At 31.4% G+C, this 15,524-nt stretch overlaps 1 protein-coding gene across 3 annotated transcripts in view; it reads right to left on the bottom strand.

Annotated features, from left to right (window-relative positions):
* The window catches only part of LOC118186300 (paired amphipathic helix protein Sin3a-like), an 88,255-nt gene that overhangs the window by 48,778 nt on the left and 23,953 nt on the right, over positions 1–15,524 (bottom strand). For 2 of the 3 annotated variants that reach the window (XM_085824408.1, XM_085824407.1), the window contains exons 3-6: positions 14,298–14,401; positions 5,193–5,601; positions 3,594–3,738; positions 714–871 (exon numbers count right to left, since the gene is read on the bottom strand). In XM_085824408.1, the coding sequence (XP_085680534.1) occupies positions 714–871; positions 3,594–3,738; positions 5,193–5,578 (689 nt within the window). In that variant the 5' untranslated portion in view covers positions 5,579–5,601; positions 14,298–14,401. The remainder of the gene's footprint in view (positions 1–713; positions 872–3,593; positions 3,739–5,192; positions 5,602–14,297; positions 14,402–15,524) is intronic. The other variant, XM_085824409.1, reaches the window with a different exon arrangement.

The following is a 15,524-nucleotide window of genomic DNA, read 5'->3' as shown; positions in this document are numbered from 1 at the left end:
ACAGTACTCTCGCATTATTCTCCTGACCCTCCCATACAGTCAACAATCACTGGCAACTAACTTTTTGCCAACCTACCATATGAAAAACAGTAGCCATTTGGCAAAATGCAAATTATGGAAAACAGCAAAAAATTAAAAACACAAGAAACATCCATAATGAAACAGTAAATATTTTAGAACTAATTTTAGAGCTTCAAAATCAAGAATTTATCTGTCAAAATTCAGTTTACATATATTCTGAGAAAACAGATTTTCTAATATATGCTGATTACTGTTAATTAATACAGTTAAAATCAATAGATATAATTTTGTAATAATGAAAAATGTTTTCATATGCAAATTTTTTTTATATAACCCCACACACTTCCAAATTTGTGACAATTATACAATTTTGAATAACTTTGCCAAAGAAATATAAGCTAACCAGCTGCTAGAATTATTAATAAATAGAACACTTACATAACTACACAACATTCAACAGATAATAAGCAGCTACATGCCTGCTGTATTAAAAGAAAAACAGAGAATTGGAAAAATGAAAAATAAAATTTGTTTGTTACAAATAATTTTTATTTTCCTTGCAAAACCGTAACTCTGTATTCTGATAAATCAATATGTATTCAAGATGTCTGTTACTCTACAAAATGCATAAAAATATTAAAATTCTTAGTTCTTGATAATTGTATTAAAATTAAAAAATAAACATGCATTACCTCTGTGATTTAAATTCCTTCATTATATCCAAAAAATCATTATACACCTGAGGCTGATTGCCAAATTTGTATTTTACTTGATCCAGGTAAGACAATGCATCCTCCACTTTAAGACGTTGAAACTGCATTTGATGTCCTTGCATTTGTGCAACATGAGCCTTTAAATATTTATATTCCATTAGCAAAATTAGATTATGCAGAAAGGAAAAATAACTAAAACAAAAAATATCTATTTTACTAATAGTATATTTATTACGACACACCAACTTGATTGAATATTCTAAAAATTTAAACCAAGAATTTTAATAATTTTTTCAAAAACTTCCTTGAATGAAAAGCAAATGTTAATTGACCCAGCCATAACTGCTTTCCAGCTATTGTTGTAGCAACCCTGGATTCTTCTGAAATGATGACTGTCTCTTTTTTTAACTGCTGAAATGGGTGAGGATATGGCTTCTGTTTTATTTCAATGCTAATTACAGCAAACATGTATATGATTTCGATACAACTCTAATATACGCCCTAATTTCACCAAATGTGGCGATATGTGTTCTGCGCTGGTTTTTGGCGCGATTGCGTGTTCTATGGCAACCCTGTTGACGTTGAAAAATCTTTCGCTGGAGCTCGTTGGTTCGCCTCTGTGTCTGAGAAGATGGGAGGAAAAGATAAAATGGTAGTTGTTGAACTGAAGTTCGGCAAAAGGAAATATGATTGTGGCTATCCTGTTGAGGGGTAGTGGGTATTTGGAAGTGTGGGAAGAGGGTCTGGGAGATTATTTTTAATAGCAGTGCATGATAGAAGTAGGGATTTGTGATTTTATTTATTTGTGACCCATAGTATAAATTTTCTGGATAGTGTGTCTGGCTGTTATTGTAAATACGATAGTGATTACGTGGCGGCATGTTAAAGGCGGTATGAAATTTATATTTCTGCTATTCGAAAATGCATTAATTCATGGTAAGTGCATTTTATTTTATCCTTGTTCTTATTTTGTAGAATGTTATGTTCAATGGTTCTTTAGTATGAATTTCTGTCGTTATTTGTTGTTTTTTTAAATTGTTTGAAATTTATTTTAGTTTATTTTGTTGTTTAGTGTCTAGACTGTACAATTCATAGATTTTTTTAAAGTTGAAACAGAATGCTGTGTACATGGTATTATTTGAAATTTATTGTTGTTATGTTGTTTTATTAAAGTGAGGAGTGTGTAGATCGTAGATTCCTTCCTTCCGTAAATTGTGCAATTCGTAGAATTTTTTTTAAGTTTAAACAGGATGCTGTGTACATGGTATTCTTTGAAATTTATTGTTGTTATGTTAATTTATTAAAGCGAGGTGTGCGTAGTTTGTAGATTCGTTCGTTGCCTACATTGTGCAATTCGTAGATGATTTTTTAAGTTAAAACATGTCGCTGTGTACATGGATTCTTGTCAAATATTTTTGGTTAGAAACTTTACGTTTTTGCTATCTAAATTCTTTGTTTTTGTTTCGGATTTTTAGCTAAATTGTGTGTTCAAAACGTAGTTTTTGCATGTGCGAAAACCGCGTTTTTGGAGACATTTTAGGCTAAAAGTTCAAAATGTAGACAAAAAATTTAGATAGTAATATGGCAGCGTGAAGTTTCTCGCCAAAAATATTTGGCGAGAAATTTGACTACTTGAGGGCGCATATCAGAGTAGTTCCACGATTTCTATTTTAATTATCCATTCATAGAAAGTTCTTGGAATATTTCTCTCGTGTTAATTTTTAATTCATTTTGATTCATCCATTTATTAAATTTGTCGACAAATGAAGCTATTCATTATTTTAAGGCACATGATATTAAGTTTAACTACACGCATTTCATTTTTCACTCAATCAACTTGTACACGACGAAAGATGCATGATAGAAATGTTAATACGGATAAGTGCCATCAAAAGTTAAAAAGAACTGGGAAGTAGTTAAAAGGAAGTCATTTGCCATCTTAATTTTACAGATTTATATAGACGCGAAGCCAAGCTATGGAGATTAACAATGATGCGATTCTGAATGTAACATAAAAAAAATCTAGTTAATCTGCTGCCACCAAAAAATATATTTCAAAAAAGCAATAAGATTACTAGGAGTGTATGAGTAACAGTTAATAATAATCTACTAGTTTTCTGCTTATTTAATGCTAATTAGAGGAAAATTTTTTAATATTCTCAAATACCCTTTTCCATAAATAAACAGCTAAGAAATTTTTTTAAAGAAAAAGCTTTTTTTTTCTTTTTTTTAAGATGTACATATGCTGTAATTACAATTACTGGTACCTATATATTAACCCATCGGCCACAAACAACAACAACAACGCAATTTAGAGCCAATTATGGATAAACATGATGTAGCAACATCTGCACTTTCGTATGATGTAATCTTGACTGATTTCCATACCTCACCTTTTGCTTTTATGAAAAAAGATATAAATTAACAGTTACTGTAAAATTACAATTGTAACTTTACTCTGGTTCATTTACAGCTGGTTGAGAGAATTAATCTATTGAAAGGGGGAAAGAACAGATGGATATGGACAATATAACAGACTGGAACAATTACTTGTAGAAGGTCGCTCTCTGTGTTCCAAACAAAATTCTAGTAAAATGAGTGGGCCTAATAAAATAGTAGAAATCAACAAAATATTTACACATCACTGTCTTTTTGGTAAACTGCACAAAAAGACTGATGAATATTTTATTGTAAAAGTTGCAGATGGAAATGTGACTTGGAATTCCAAAGAAATGATGACTGGCACAGTTTTGTAGGGATCTCTGCCACCTTTGCACATTTGATGGAAAATACATGAGTACTGAATTACTTTATCTGGAAATTATGAATCATTAATAACTTATACAAACAAGTAATTACTTGAGAATTGGCCTGTATGGTATGTACAAGCTGACTATTACTATGAGCTTGTGCTTGCACCGGTAATGAATGATGAACAGTAGATGGTGGCTGACTATGACCAAGACTGCCTTGTGACAATGTTGTAGCAGCAGCTACACGAGCTCTATAAATTAAAAAAATTAACAATAAGTCATTTGAACTTTTTAAAAAAATAAGACATATTATTAGTCAGTAAATAAAACTGATAATTCAAGAGGCTACATTACTTTTTTTATGTCAAACAGTGTTATTTGAAACTAAGCAAAATATTTTAATAATGTATTTTCAAATATTGCTTTCTAACATTACAACACTAAGCATATTAGAAATAACTTCCCCCCAAAAAAAGTCATACATAATCTTTCTAAGTCTTGGCCAAATTTTACTTCATATGAAAACATGAATGTTTAAAACTTAAATTGCTTTACTATGTTTTCACTTTGGGCAGCGAAAAATGATGTCACTTTAGAAATTGTGTTATCGGCACCATCTCTAGTTCACTTTTATCTCCATCTTCTGAATTTCTTGCAACCCAAACTGAAAAACAATCCTCAAATCCATGAAAATTAACAGGGGAAAAAACTAATGAAAACTAAGAGAAAAGCTTACTTCACTTTCTACCAAAATTTTGATAGACGTAATGCAGATGAGGGACTATGGAGCACATACAGAGAGCATGAACATTATTAGCATTACATTGTCATGTACTTAAACCCAATGAGAAAGTAATAAAAACAATAAATACATACTTTGCTTCAAATGTTTTTCTCAACTAATTTATGAGAAAAATAATGGCCAGGAATATGAACTTTGTATAATTTTATGCAGTAAAATGTCAGTACTGGAAACAAGTAGATATGGGAGGGAGAGAAAGCTGTTTATATAAGTTTTCATTTAGAAGAACAAATGGTGAATAATAATAAATATATGAATAACAGATCACAATTTCTTCTTGTTAATTATTCATAATTTTAAAACACAGTCACTTGGAAAACTTTAAATATTTCAAGCATATTTAGTATTAAATATTTAACTGAAAGAGTAAATATGAATTTATGACAATTTCAATTTATATATTATAATCTTACTACAGTTTCATGGGGGGGGGGAGAGGAACAGCTTATGTATGATATTTATTCAATAGCAGGGTGACTTTTTTTTTAAATATCTTTTACAGTTCAAAACATGATCCTAGCCAAAAATCAGAATAATAAATACAATCAGTATGATTAACTTCATTTATTCTCATCTTCAGTTTCCTGGAATTTGCTCAAGATCATATAATTAGGGTAAATTTCAGAAAAGCTTTAAAAATCTGGCATTTTGGCTTTTCAGGATTTAAAACTTATAACCTCAAAACTTTATCACAACAATGTTGCTGCAGGGCAATAACTATCCTATTGCTGAACATGATGCCTTAAACATTACTTAATGTTTAATAGATAAAAGGCATATGTTTACAGCTTTACATGTTTAACCAACATTGCTTATTTTTTCAAATAATTCCATTCTTAAAAGATACAAGTACAATAATAGACTTTTTTAGCTAATACAATGAATAGCTAAATGATAACTTACTGGTAGCCAGTTGGTAATGAAAACTGAACACCACTTTGCATTTCTGAGTTGCCACCTGAACCTACAGAACGTACAGTTTCTTGTATCAATGATAATGGCTGCCGTGGGATTAAAGGTTTGTTAGTGGCACCACCAGTCCCCGGAGAGAGGGGAGCGGTAATTCGAGAAGAATGATGGAATGCAAGGCTGGAAGCAGTAGATACACTAGTTGTGGTTGTAGTTGTTAATGGAATGTTAGATGTGGATGTTCCTCCACGACCATCAAGATCAGAAAAGACACGTGCAGGAGGGTTATTAGAATTTCCTGCAGACAATGGCAGAGAACTATTACTAAATATTCCACTACTGCCGCTCAGACTTGGATGATCATCGAGATGTCGCCGCATTTTTTCTTACGCACAAAATTGACCTTTAAACAAAACAAAACTCTTTTAATACTTTTTTCAGTAAAAATCGCAATTTTCATAAAGTTTAAAAAATAAAACAAAATTTTTCCCCTCTACTGTTTATGGTTCATAATAGTTCAATTATTATTACATTTTATATTATGTATACAGACACATACACACATGCATATACACCATGCCACGTAAAATGCATTCGCTCAGCATTTAACTTTAAAGTACAGCCTATATTTTGTGCATATATGTGCAAGATGCTGATATCATTCTTACGGCATATCAGCTTACTATAAGATAACGGAAGCTGTAATTTTATTCAGATTGGATGGTGGAATGTCTAAGCTTTGAAATGATCGTTACATTTTGTTTCACAAATGCTAAATAGGATCGAAACTGGAAGACTGGGCTAGCCATGAAAGCAAGTAATTATTTTCTAACAATATGAGATCATTCACGTAAATGGTGACAAGGTGTACTGTACTACTCAAATTAGCCATTCACACTGGGAAACATTTCTGCCACTAGTGAGGGTAAATGACAGGCAACAACTAGATAAGCTGTGGTGCTGACAGCCATTTCCAAACATACCAAGAGATTTGCTGTATTCCAAGAAAATGTCCCCCAGATCAAAATTCCACTGCCATCAGCTTAAGTATTTTCATTAAGCAAGTAGGGTCCACTAATTTTGTTTGCATTATATTCTGACCCAGACTTCAGCGTAATGGAGCATGAAACGAGATTCACTGACTATTTTCCCAAACATCCGAGGTCTAAATTTATTACTCTTGAGCCCATGGTGACCATAATTTCGTGTTTTACAATGATAGCATAGGAATCAATGATGAATTCCAGCTGTTAAAGCCCTTCCATTATTAGTTTATCAAGTTTTGCTTTGTGACATGGTTGAATTACACTGAGCTGCATTCTGTCATGTTATTGCTCTCTGCTGCTGTGGTCAATTCCTACCAGGCGGCTGGCACCTCTTTCATTCACCAGCATTTTTGATCAGATTTGTTCTTACTAACTAAAGTTTTTTTTTTTTTTTTTTTTTTTTTTGCTGAAGTGCCATTTTCTAAACATCCAAGATGAGAAAAAAGATATTAGCAGTTTCAGTAATGCTGGAAAGTGAGTCCTCTGGCATCCATGATCATGCCCTGCTCCTCAAACTTTTCATTGTATTCAATCGATAGACTTAAAGCTGACTATGACAACTATTTCTTCTTAAAATAAATGTGCCTTACATAAGTAATTCCTGGATGTTATCTCACAATGCAATTACATGTACACTGGTCTATGTTAAAAAAAAAAAAAAATAGATGTCTCCAATGTTTTAGTAACACATTGTATAAAGTAAAATACTCAGATCACATCCAAACAGCAGTATCCATTTAATCATCATGGGTGAAAAAAAGTGGCTGTTTGAAAAAAAAAAGAAAAAAAGAAAAAAACACTTGATATTTTGAGATTTTAAATTTTCTTCACTTTAAAAGAATATTATATATTTAATTAGCAGTACCTATTTTGTCGTCATGAGAAAAAAAATCTGATGTGTACACCACGACTTCCTTGTACGGAATATTAAATTATACGCATTTTTTCTTGCATTTCATTTAAACTTATTGGATTGAATTAAATCTACTTTGTCGATAGCACATACATCACAATAGAATAAATGCATTCTTTAAAATTCATTCTAGTATTTGTTTACCACAGCGACACTCCAGCGCCACATCCACTTAACAGTATTAATAATTATATAACAGTTAACTTATATAATAATTATATAACGGAAACTACGTTAACTGTTATATAATCCAATAATTATATAACAGTTAACTTACATATCTCGTTCATATTATAACTCATAATGCACAAAATTTATATCATTTAAAGAATAGAATTATCTAATCGTTGCCACATGTTCTATTCAAATACTGTAATAAAGCTAGAATGATGTATAAAAGAAATTAAGCAAACAAAACAAAAAAGAAACGGTTTTTCACAGACGATTGAGTATTTCTCATTTAATTAATTCAGTTCTCACTTCGCGAGAAGGCAGAAATACATAAACTCAAAATATCTATATAAAAAATTACGAAGTAAATCTTAAACGCTTATTTCCTCGAAAATATTCCAGAAAGAATTAAACATGATTTAATTGGCAATAATAAATGAATGCGTTATCTTTGTTGTTGCGAAGCTAAGTTTCTCTAGATTGGCAACAAATCCACTAGTCTCTTGTTTCAAATGTAAACATCAATAGCCGCCATAAAAAAGGCTTAGCGGCACTTAGACAACTTTAAAATTGTTGATAATTCTAAAAATATTACGTGCAGATTTACTAAAGGCATAAAAACCTTAACCGGAAGATAAAAGCAACATAATACAATCATTTTTAAAGCAAAAAATGTACAATTTACAAACATATAAGAGAGCCGGGTAACAGAGTGGATATATATATATATTTATATTTATATACGTTTGGTGCGGCCAATTGCAACCAAAATACGAGATACACATCTACATGTTATAGCAGTCCTACATACAAAATTTCAACGTTCTGAGGCTACTCGTTTTTGAGTTATGCGAGATACGTACGTACATACGTTCGTACAGACGCCACGAAAAATTATCTTCAGAATTAATTTTAAAGCAGTTTTATAATTTTTTTGAAAGAAAAGAGTATTTTACTCTGTCCTTACGTACAGATATCACGCAAAAACATCGTTAAATTGCATTCGATAGCGGTCAAAATGCATAGCTTCGTTGAAATATGCTGCCCGAAACTTTTCGCAATTACAATACTTCCTTTTTACTTCGTACATGGAAGTAAAAAGGAGGGTTCTTTATTTTATATATTTAAATAAAAATAATTTCTTTTTTAGCAGGAAAAGGTCACTTTTCTTTTAACATTTCATCATGCCCATTTATTTGATCTGATATTTTGAATATTTACATTTTACTTTAACTTTACTTTCAAAGAACATTAAATTTACCTATATATATAAGTAAAACCAAGGTTTCTTTGTCTTACTTTTCAAATACAATATGTTTATTATTAACTGAGCAAGAAATTTAAAGTGCTAAATGTGTCTCTGCTATTTCACAGTGAAAAGTTTTTCCTAAAAATGAAATTAAAGGAACTGGACTTCGCCAACATTTTTCACACACGGAAAAATTATTTAAAATATGAATAAAAGAAATTTAATAATATAACTAAAACAATAAGTACATTATTTAATATATAGCATTTCTAAAAATGAATATTTCCTATACCTCTAAGATGACCAGATAATGTACTAAATGAAAGACTGCCAAGACGTGTAAATTGACGAGGGGGGGGAGCAACTAATTTTGCCCCTTTTTATACATGTTTCTTAATGTTTTAAGTTCATTTTAAAAGCAGTCAGTTTTTTGTTCTTGCAGTACTGTCTCTTCTTTTCACTTTTCAGACAGCCTTCATACACACTTTGCTCAGTTTCTTCAGTATTTTCTCGATAACCTATTCAGTATTTTCTAGATCTCTAAAACAACTCTAGTTCTATTTAGCTTGAATATCTGTTTTTTTAGTTTTAGTTCTTTTTTTTTTTTTTTTTAAGTTTTATAGTTTTGAATGTGAAAGTTGTCAGTTATAAGACAATCACAAAAGTTCATGTCGTTTTTGACATCCCATTTAATGAAACACTTAGATGGGAAATAAGTGTGAAGCTTGCTGAATGCTTCCAGCTTTCTGATAGAGCAGATTTCATTTATACTGCATAAGGAAGAAGCAGAAGTTGAGCACGTAGATAACACATACATTGTTAGCAATCAACAAGGAACAATGACCGACAGCCTGTTTGTATCGCAACATGCCCCACCTTTGATTGAGGGTTCACAAGTGAAAAGTCCAAGCATGCCATATGTTATCATGTGATCCTGTGTCTCATATCCTGTGCGGTGGACTAGTTGCCAAGTGCTGCGTTACAAGTTATTATCACCGGAGTACACCATACTTGCAGCAATTGCAATGGGTGCAAATATGTACAGCAGCAGAAGGAGCCAGCACCATTCATCACCAGGGTGTGTTGTACCTCCACAGTAATGAAAGACCACATGTGGCAAAAATGATTATGATTGGGAGATACTGTGCTCGCCACATCAAACACCCACAAGTTACCATCTATTCCATTTTCTAGACAACTAACTCCATAGAAAATCCCTCAACAATGAGGCAGCATGTACTCTCCAATTCCTCAATTTTTATTGGCACACTGCACAGCTCAGGAATGTTGGCTAAAGATGCTACTGACTACTTCTATATTACCGACAACTATGCGTTGTATGTCTGTTTCTGATGATCATAAATAACAGGAACTTTTTTTGGTTACCTTGCTTAAAACATAAATCCAGTACCTCCAAGTCAGATGAATGTAAAATGAATTCATAAACTTTAGAAGAAAGAATGCAATAAATTCATTGAATTCCTTTTAGGGAGCATTGACAAATGGAATTCGTGGAAATTTCTTTTTTCTTCTTCAAACGCTTAAGGAGATGACCCAAGTTATTTGTTACATGTAGTAATGAATGCAATTTTATTTATACTAAGATAACTTGGACTCATTAAACTGTAGCAATCTCATCAAATCCATTTATGCTTGAGCAAATATATATATTATTGTGCATTAGTGTACGATAGAATATTTTGGACTAGAGTAATGCCCGTGCTTCGATACCGGCTAGAGAAACAATCATTTTTCTTCACAACCCAAAATTATTTAAAATCTGCAACAGAATTCAGTTTGCTACTGGTGTTTTTACACAAGTCCAGTCAATTCACGTTGTTTATATGTTCTTCAGTGACAATTTAATACTGTTATTGTACCAAATTAACAAGCTCTAAATTTTTTTACTTTTGGGTAAATATTTGACCAAATTTGGTCCTTATTAAAATTTTTTTAATATAATTAGGCACGAGGCACGCTGGTTTCTTTTCAAATAAATTTTTTTAAAAAAAAGCACATTTTTGTCATATAATTAAAAAATAATTAGGTTGTTAGGTGGTCAACATCAAAAACAACAAAAAAAGATGAGAAGCTAGCTTACAGCTTTTCATTTCGTTTTTTCTTCTCTCCCATTAAGAATATGATAATTCCCAAATTTTCATGACAAAAAATTTAAATTAATAAAGGCTTAATACTGAAGAATGCTTTTTTAATAATATTATTCATGCTTTAATAAGGTCAGCAACTTTTTCTCTGTCACCAGTTTCGATATTTGCGAGTTCATACACCACATTTTGTGATTTATTATCTGCACTGATTTACAATGAACTGAAATCATGGGTGTCAAATTATGAACAGCAATTGAAATCCTTATTATCTAAATGTCTTGCTGAATTTCATATGGACTACAAAAAAATAAAAATTAGTTGATTAATATTTAATAATTATTTGTCATTATGAATATTTGTACTTGTTTTCATGGAAAATTAGAGATAAAAGAAACAGGAATTCGACAATAAATTCTCCTTGATCCCCATCCCCAATGCTACTGAAATAAATAACTGAAACAGTATTTATCTTAACTGCAATTACTAATTTTGAACACATGGTAGCAATTAGTAAAGGCTCAAAATTGTGTTTTCAGAGAAGAGGATTTTTCTGGATATTAGATCATCAGTTTATATCTAGTAAGATGGCATGTCGAAATAATAAAATTAAAAATATGAAATCGTGATTATGAAATAATCAAGTATTTAGGATCTAAAGAGTATCAAAATTTACAAAAAAAAAAAAAGAAGAAGAAGAAGAAGAAGAGAGAGAAAGAAAGAAAAAAAGAAAAAAGAAAAGAAAAAAAGGGGGGAACTCCCCTATTTTTTCTTTATTAAACATTTCTTTCAAGTTGTTTAAGTTGTTAAGTTTTTGTGCTAATACTTTTTCTTTAATTCCATAGACAGACATAATTTCTTATTTAGTTACAAAGTTCCATGGTTGAAGTCCTGTAATTGTGTCTAGAATTCCGACTAACTTGTCAAGCGAATTTTTTTTTTATCTCTCTGTCAGTAGCAGTATTTTCTGGATCTAGAGTCGTACTACAGATTTTGCCATCCGGTAATTGATTGATGACTGAGGAGCATTGTAACCACAGTGAAAAATTTCTCTTATATCCTCTTTATTTATTACTGCTTCTCCACATTTCTTTACAAAATTCGCTAATTGGAAAATTTCACCTTTGGTTTGCGATATCCGAAAACCTTCAGATTCGTGGTCTATTATCATAAAATTTAGCTATAGTTCACTATACATATTTGGTTATGTAATTATCAGATTGGCAACTAAAGACAAGTTGTTCTGCTAAATTTTATCTTGCTTCTATCGTGCACTGAGGCGATTAAGCCTGAATTCATTATTTATTATACTTACACCCATTTCTTACACATGCTTAATACTTATTCGAGTCCTGAACAGATAAATTGATTGAGGGCCGGTGGCTGATGCATCCTCTGTGGATCTTCAATTCTGCTATCAAGCGCCTCCCTTTGTCTTCCCTAAATTCTTCTGCCCGGTGCAGCCATATGAACTCTGGTGCTGGTTCTGGGTTTATGTAAATAACAAATCAGTTATTCTTAATTCAAATAGCACTAAATGTAATCTTTTGGCCTATGAGTATCATTAACAAAATCTACTTTTAGCATACGGAAAGAAATTTTTGTTACATTTTTCCTGTCAACATTTCTTAGTGCATTTAACTTAAATCTCTAATCATCGACAATCATTATGTCAACATAAAAGGTTACACCACTGTTTCTCAATTACTAATATAAAAAAACTGTTTAGGTATTACTCAAGTTGTCATGTGTTGATAAACATGCAGTGAGATGAAAGCAAAATATAATAAATAATGATTTGCCAGGTTGGCATCAGGAGTATAAATTATTAGTAGGTATAAAATCAACGATGTATCTATGTAGAATGTTCCGGTTTGAGATGTATGCCAAGCAGATACGCAGCAACACAGCCAAATTACTGATCATACAAATTTATGCTAAAATGATTGTTTCTTCAATAACGAGGTATTTTATTTAGTGCCAAAGTGAAATTAAGAATCGGGACTCTCCATCTTTTATAACGTGCCGGGGGGATTCGAATGTGCATGCAGCACACAAATACAAAAAATATACACATTTAAAAAATATACACATACATAATAGAACAACAAAAAAAGGTTGGTAGTGGCCTTTGGGAGGTCCAGATTTTATATCATTCAGATATTGGACGTCCAGATCTCAAACTGTACTGTATATAGCTGCATGGAGAGGATTAACATATTGCCCCGCCCCCAAACAGGAAAGTGGTTAATGACTGACTGCCATATCGAAGGGTCCGGGTTCAAATTCCAAAGAAGGTTCGAATGTAAATTATCTGTTTCTTCATAGGAGGTAATGGTGGCCGCTTAATAGGTGCCTCTATCATAAAATGATCACTGCTTCTGGACTTAATAGTGATGAAAGCCTAAAATGGCTAGTGCCCACCATATATATATTAAAAAGGGAGGGAATGGCATATTTTCCATGCAAGTTTATGATAATGGCAGTTTAATGAATGCACAAGGTCGGAGAACCAGTATTGGCAGCCTAATTTGTTATAAATTTTGAACATGATGAACAGAAAATAGCTTAATTATATAGAATTAAGGTCTTTTCTGTTTCTTAATTCATAGAATTTTCTAAAATCTTATTTTTGTAGCAGTTTGATCCTAAGCCTCAGTTTTGCCAATTTGACTTGTGGGTAATAATAATAATAATAATAATAGTGTACGCAATGTTGTGATTGCTGTATCAATTACTCCAAATCATGCCTAACAGTTTGTGCTGTGCCAAGATCATACTTTCAGCACAGCATAAACCATTCGGTACAGTTTGAAGCAATAGGTACAGCAACCACCATACTGCATACACCTATTACTATGCATAAGCATGCACAACACTGAGAAAAGCTTGATGTCAATTTTTTTGTATATGCTCACATACATTTTTGTTACCAATTCACTGAAGAACAAACACAGTTATGCTGCTGGAATGGTTCACTGTCAATAAAGCTCTCTAAATGAAAAGACAACAATTACTGGAGAATCATTCAAATCCATCCAAAAACTTTCAAATAGATGGGAATGTAAAAATATGCTGCTAAACACTGCCATTTTTTTGGTGGAAAGCACTTTGCTGACAATAAGGACTTCCAAATGGTAACAATATTTCTCAGTGAACTGGCAGCAAAACCTATGTAGATTATCCCGAAGAATAAATAAAAAGGTTTTGTTAAAGTTAAATCTTTATTCTTTTGGTATAACAAAATGAGCACTCCTTTCTGAAAATACCTCATATATGAGCTTCAATAAAACTTTGATCATATATTTACTGTCATATTTTAAACCTGAGAGGGAAAAAATTCCCCCTGCTGATATGCAGTTTAATTTACAACCAATGCATTCATACACACATCATTTCAAGAAATAATTATAAAATAAATCAACTCAAATTTTATACCACTTATAAGTATAATTGCAGATAAAGAGATGGTAGAAAATCTGACCTTGCAATATGTTAATCATATTCACACTTTTACTTTACCTTTTAAAAGTCTAACTGATCATGGAAATAAAATTCTTTAAGTCAAAGCCAAAAGATATTAACAAGTAAAATACAAATATGAAAGACCCTTACACTTAAGTAAATCAGGCCTCGGAACATGGCGTGAGTATCACCTTTCCCAGCGAAAACTGAGCTTGGTATAGCTCACAAAGTCACACAAAATAACTCACAGCAATCTATAATTACAAAAGAAAAATCTTTTAACATTATTGTATATAATAAAAATATTTGATATAAAACATTTTCTTTCATTCATGTTACTCAATGGAAAAAATTCTTCATATTACATTCCATAAATTTTACATTTTTATATATTTATTTAATAATTATATTAATTTACATACATATTTATTTAATGATTCTTTACATATCAATATAATGGCATTTTTAAAAAAATATTTTAACCTATATATATAATGTCCAAAGGTCCACAAAAATTTACAGTTCTTTCTGAATATCCACAACCCCCTGAAACACATTCGCAAGGACAAATGGTGCCGAAACCAAATGCAACCACAAATGGCAACCCATGACATCACCAAAATATCTTGATGCAGCAAGCGAGCATGATTCCTCCTGGTCATTCTTCTAATAAGTAGATGTTTTTATGTTAAGTATGTTAATAAATCATAGGACTGAGAAGTTTGTCGGCTGATGAAAAAGAAAATGCTTTCCTTCAGAAATATGGCCTTTTGTCCAACAACAAATCTGTGATACAGCTGTGATTCTTAAATGATCAGAATTACTGCATAATGCCAAATTTGAGCTTTTTTCCTAGTGAAAACAGACTGGGAAGTACATGGGAAGAACAATGTACGCAATACCAAATTTACGTAATTTTTTTTTTTTTTTTTTTTTTTTTTCCCCCAGTGAAAACAGATCTCTGTATACATAGGAGAACAAAAGCGAAAAAAAGTTAGATTTCTCGAAAAAGGTAACTGTTATTATATATGTTTGCTTTTTTAATTTTATCGATTCTTTGATCTTTTATGGAATTTTTAATGCAATACCATTTTCAAAATGGCTGTTGCCCTTCAAATATTGGCTTGGCCAAAAACTTACTCAGGCAATTTTTTAAAGTTGAAAATGAATTATTTATAATTGCAAAAATTATTTCTTGTACATTATCACATAACATATTTTATGTTTTACTGGGCAATATTCAAAAAATCAATAAACTTAAAAGCAAGTTTTTATTTATTTGAGTTTTTTCATTTATTTTAATTTTTTATCTGATTGAAATTTTGTGTTAAACCTTTAGTGATTTTGTGGCAAAATATGCAATTCTTGCAGAAATTA

Source organism: Stegodyphus dumicola, chromosome 9, assembly GCF_044657685.1.
Source record: "Stegodyphus dumicola isolate Sdum_Otavi_A_Nest chromosome 9, ASM4465768v1".
NCBI classification, from domain to species: domain Eukaryota; kingdom Metazoa; phylum Arthropoda; class Arachnida; order Araneae; family Eresidae; genus Stegodyphus; species Stegodyphus dumicola.
This window is presented reverse-complemented; position numbering and strand designations above follow the sequence as displayed.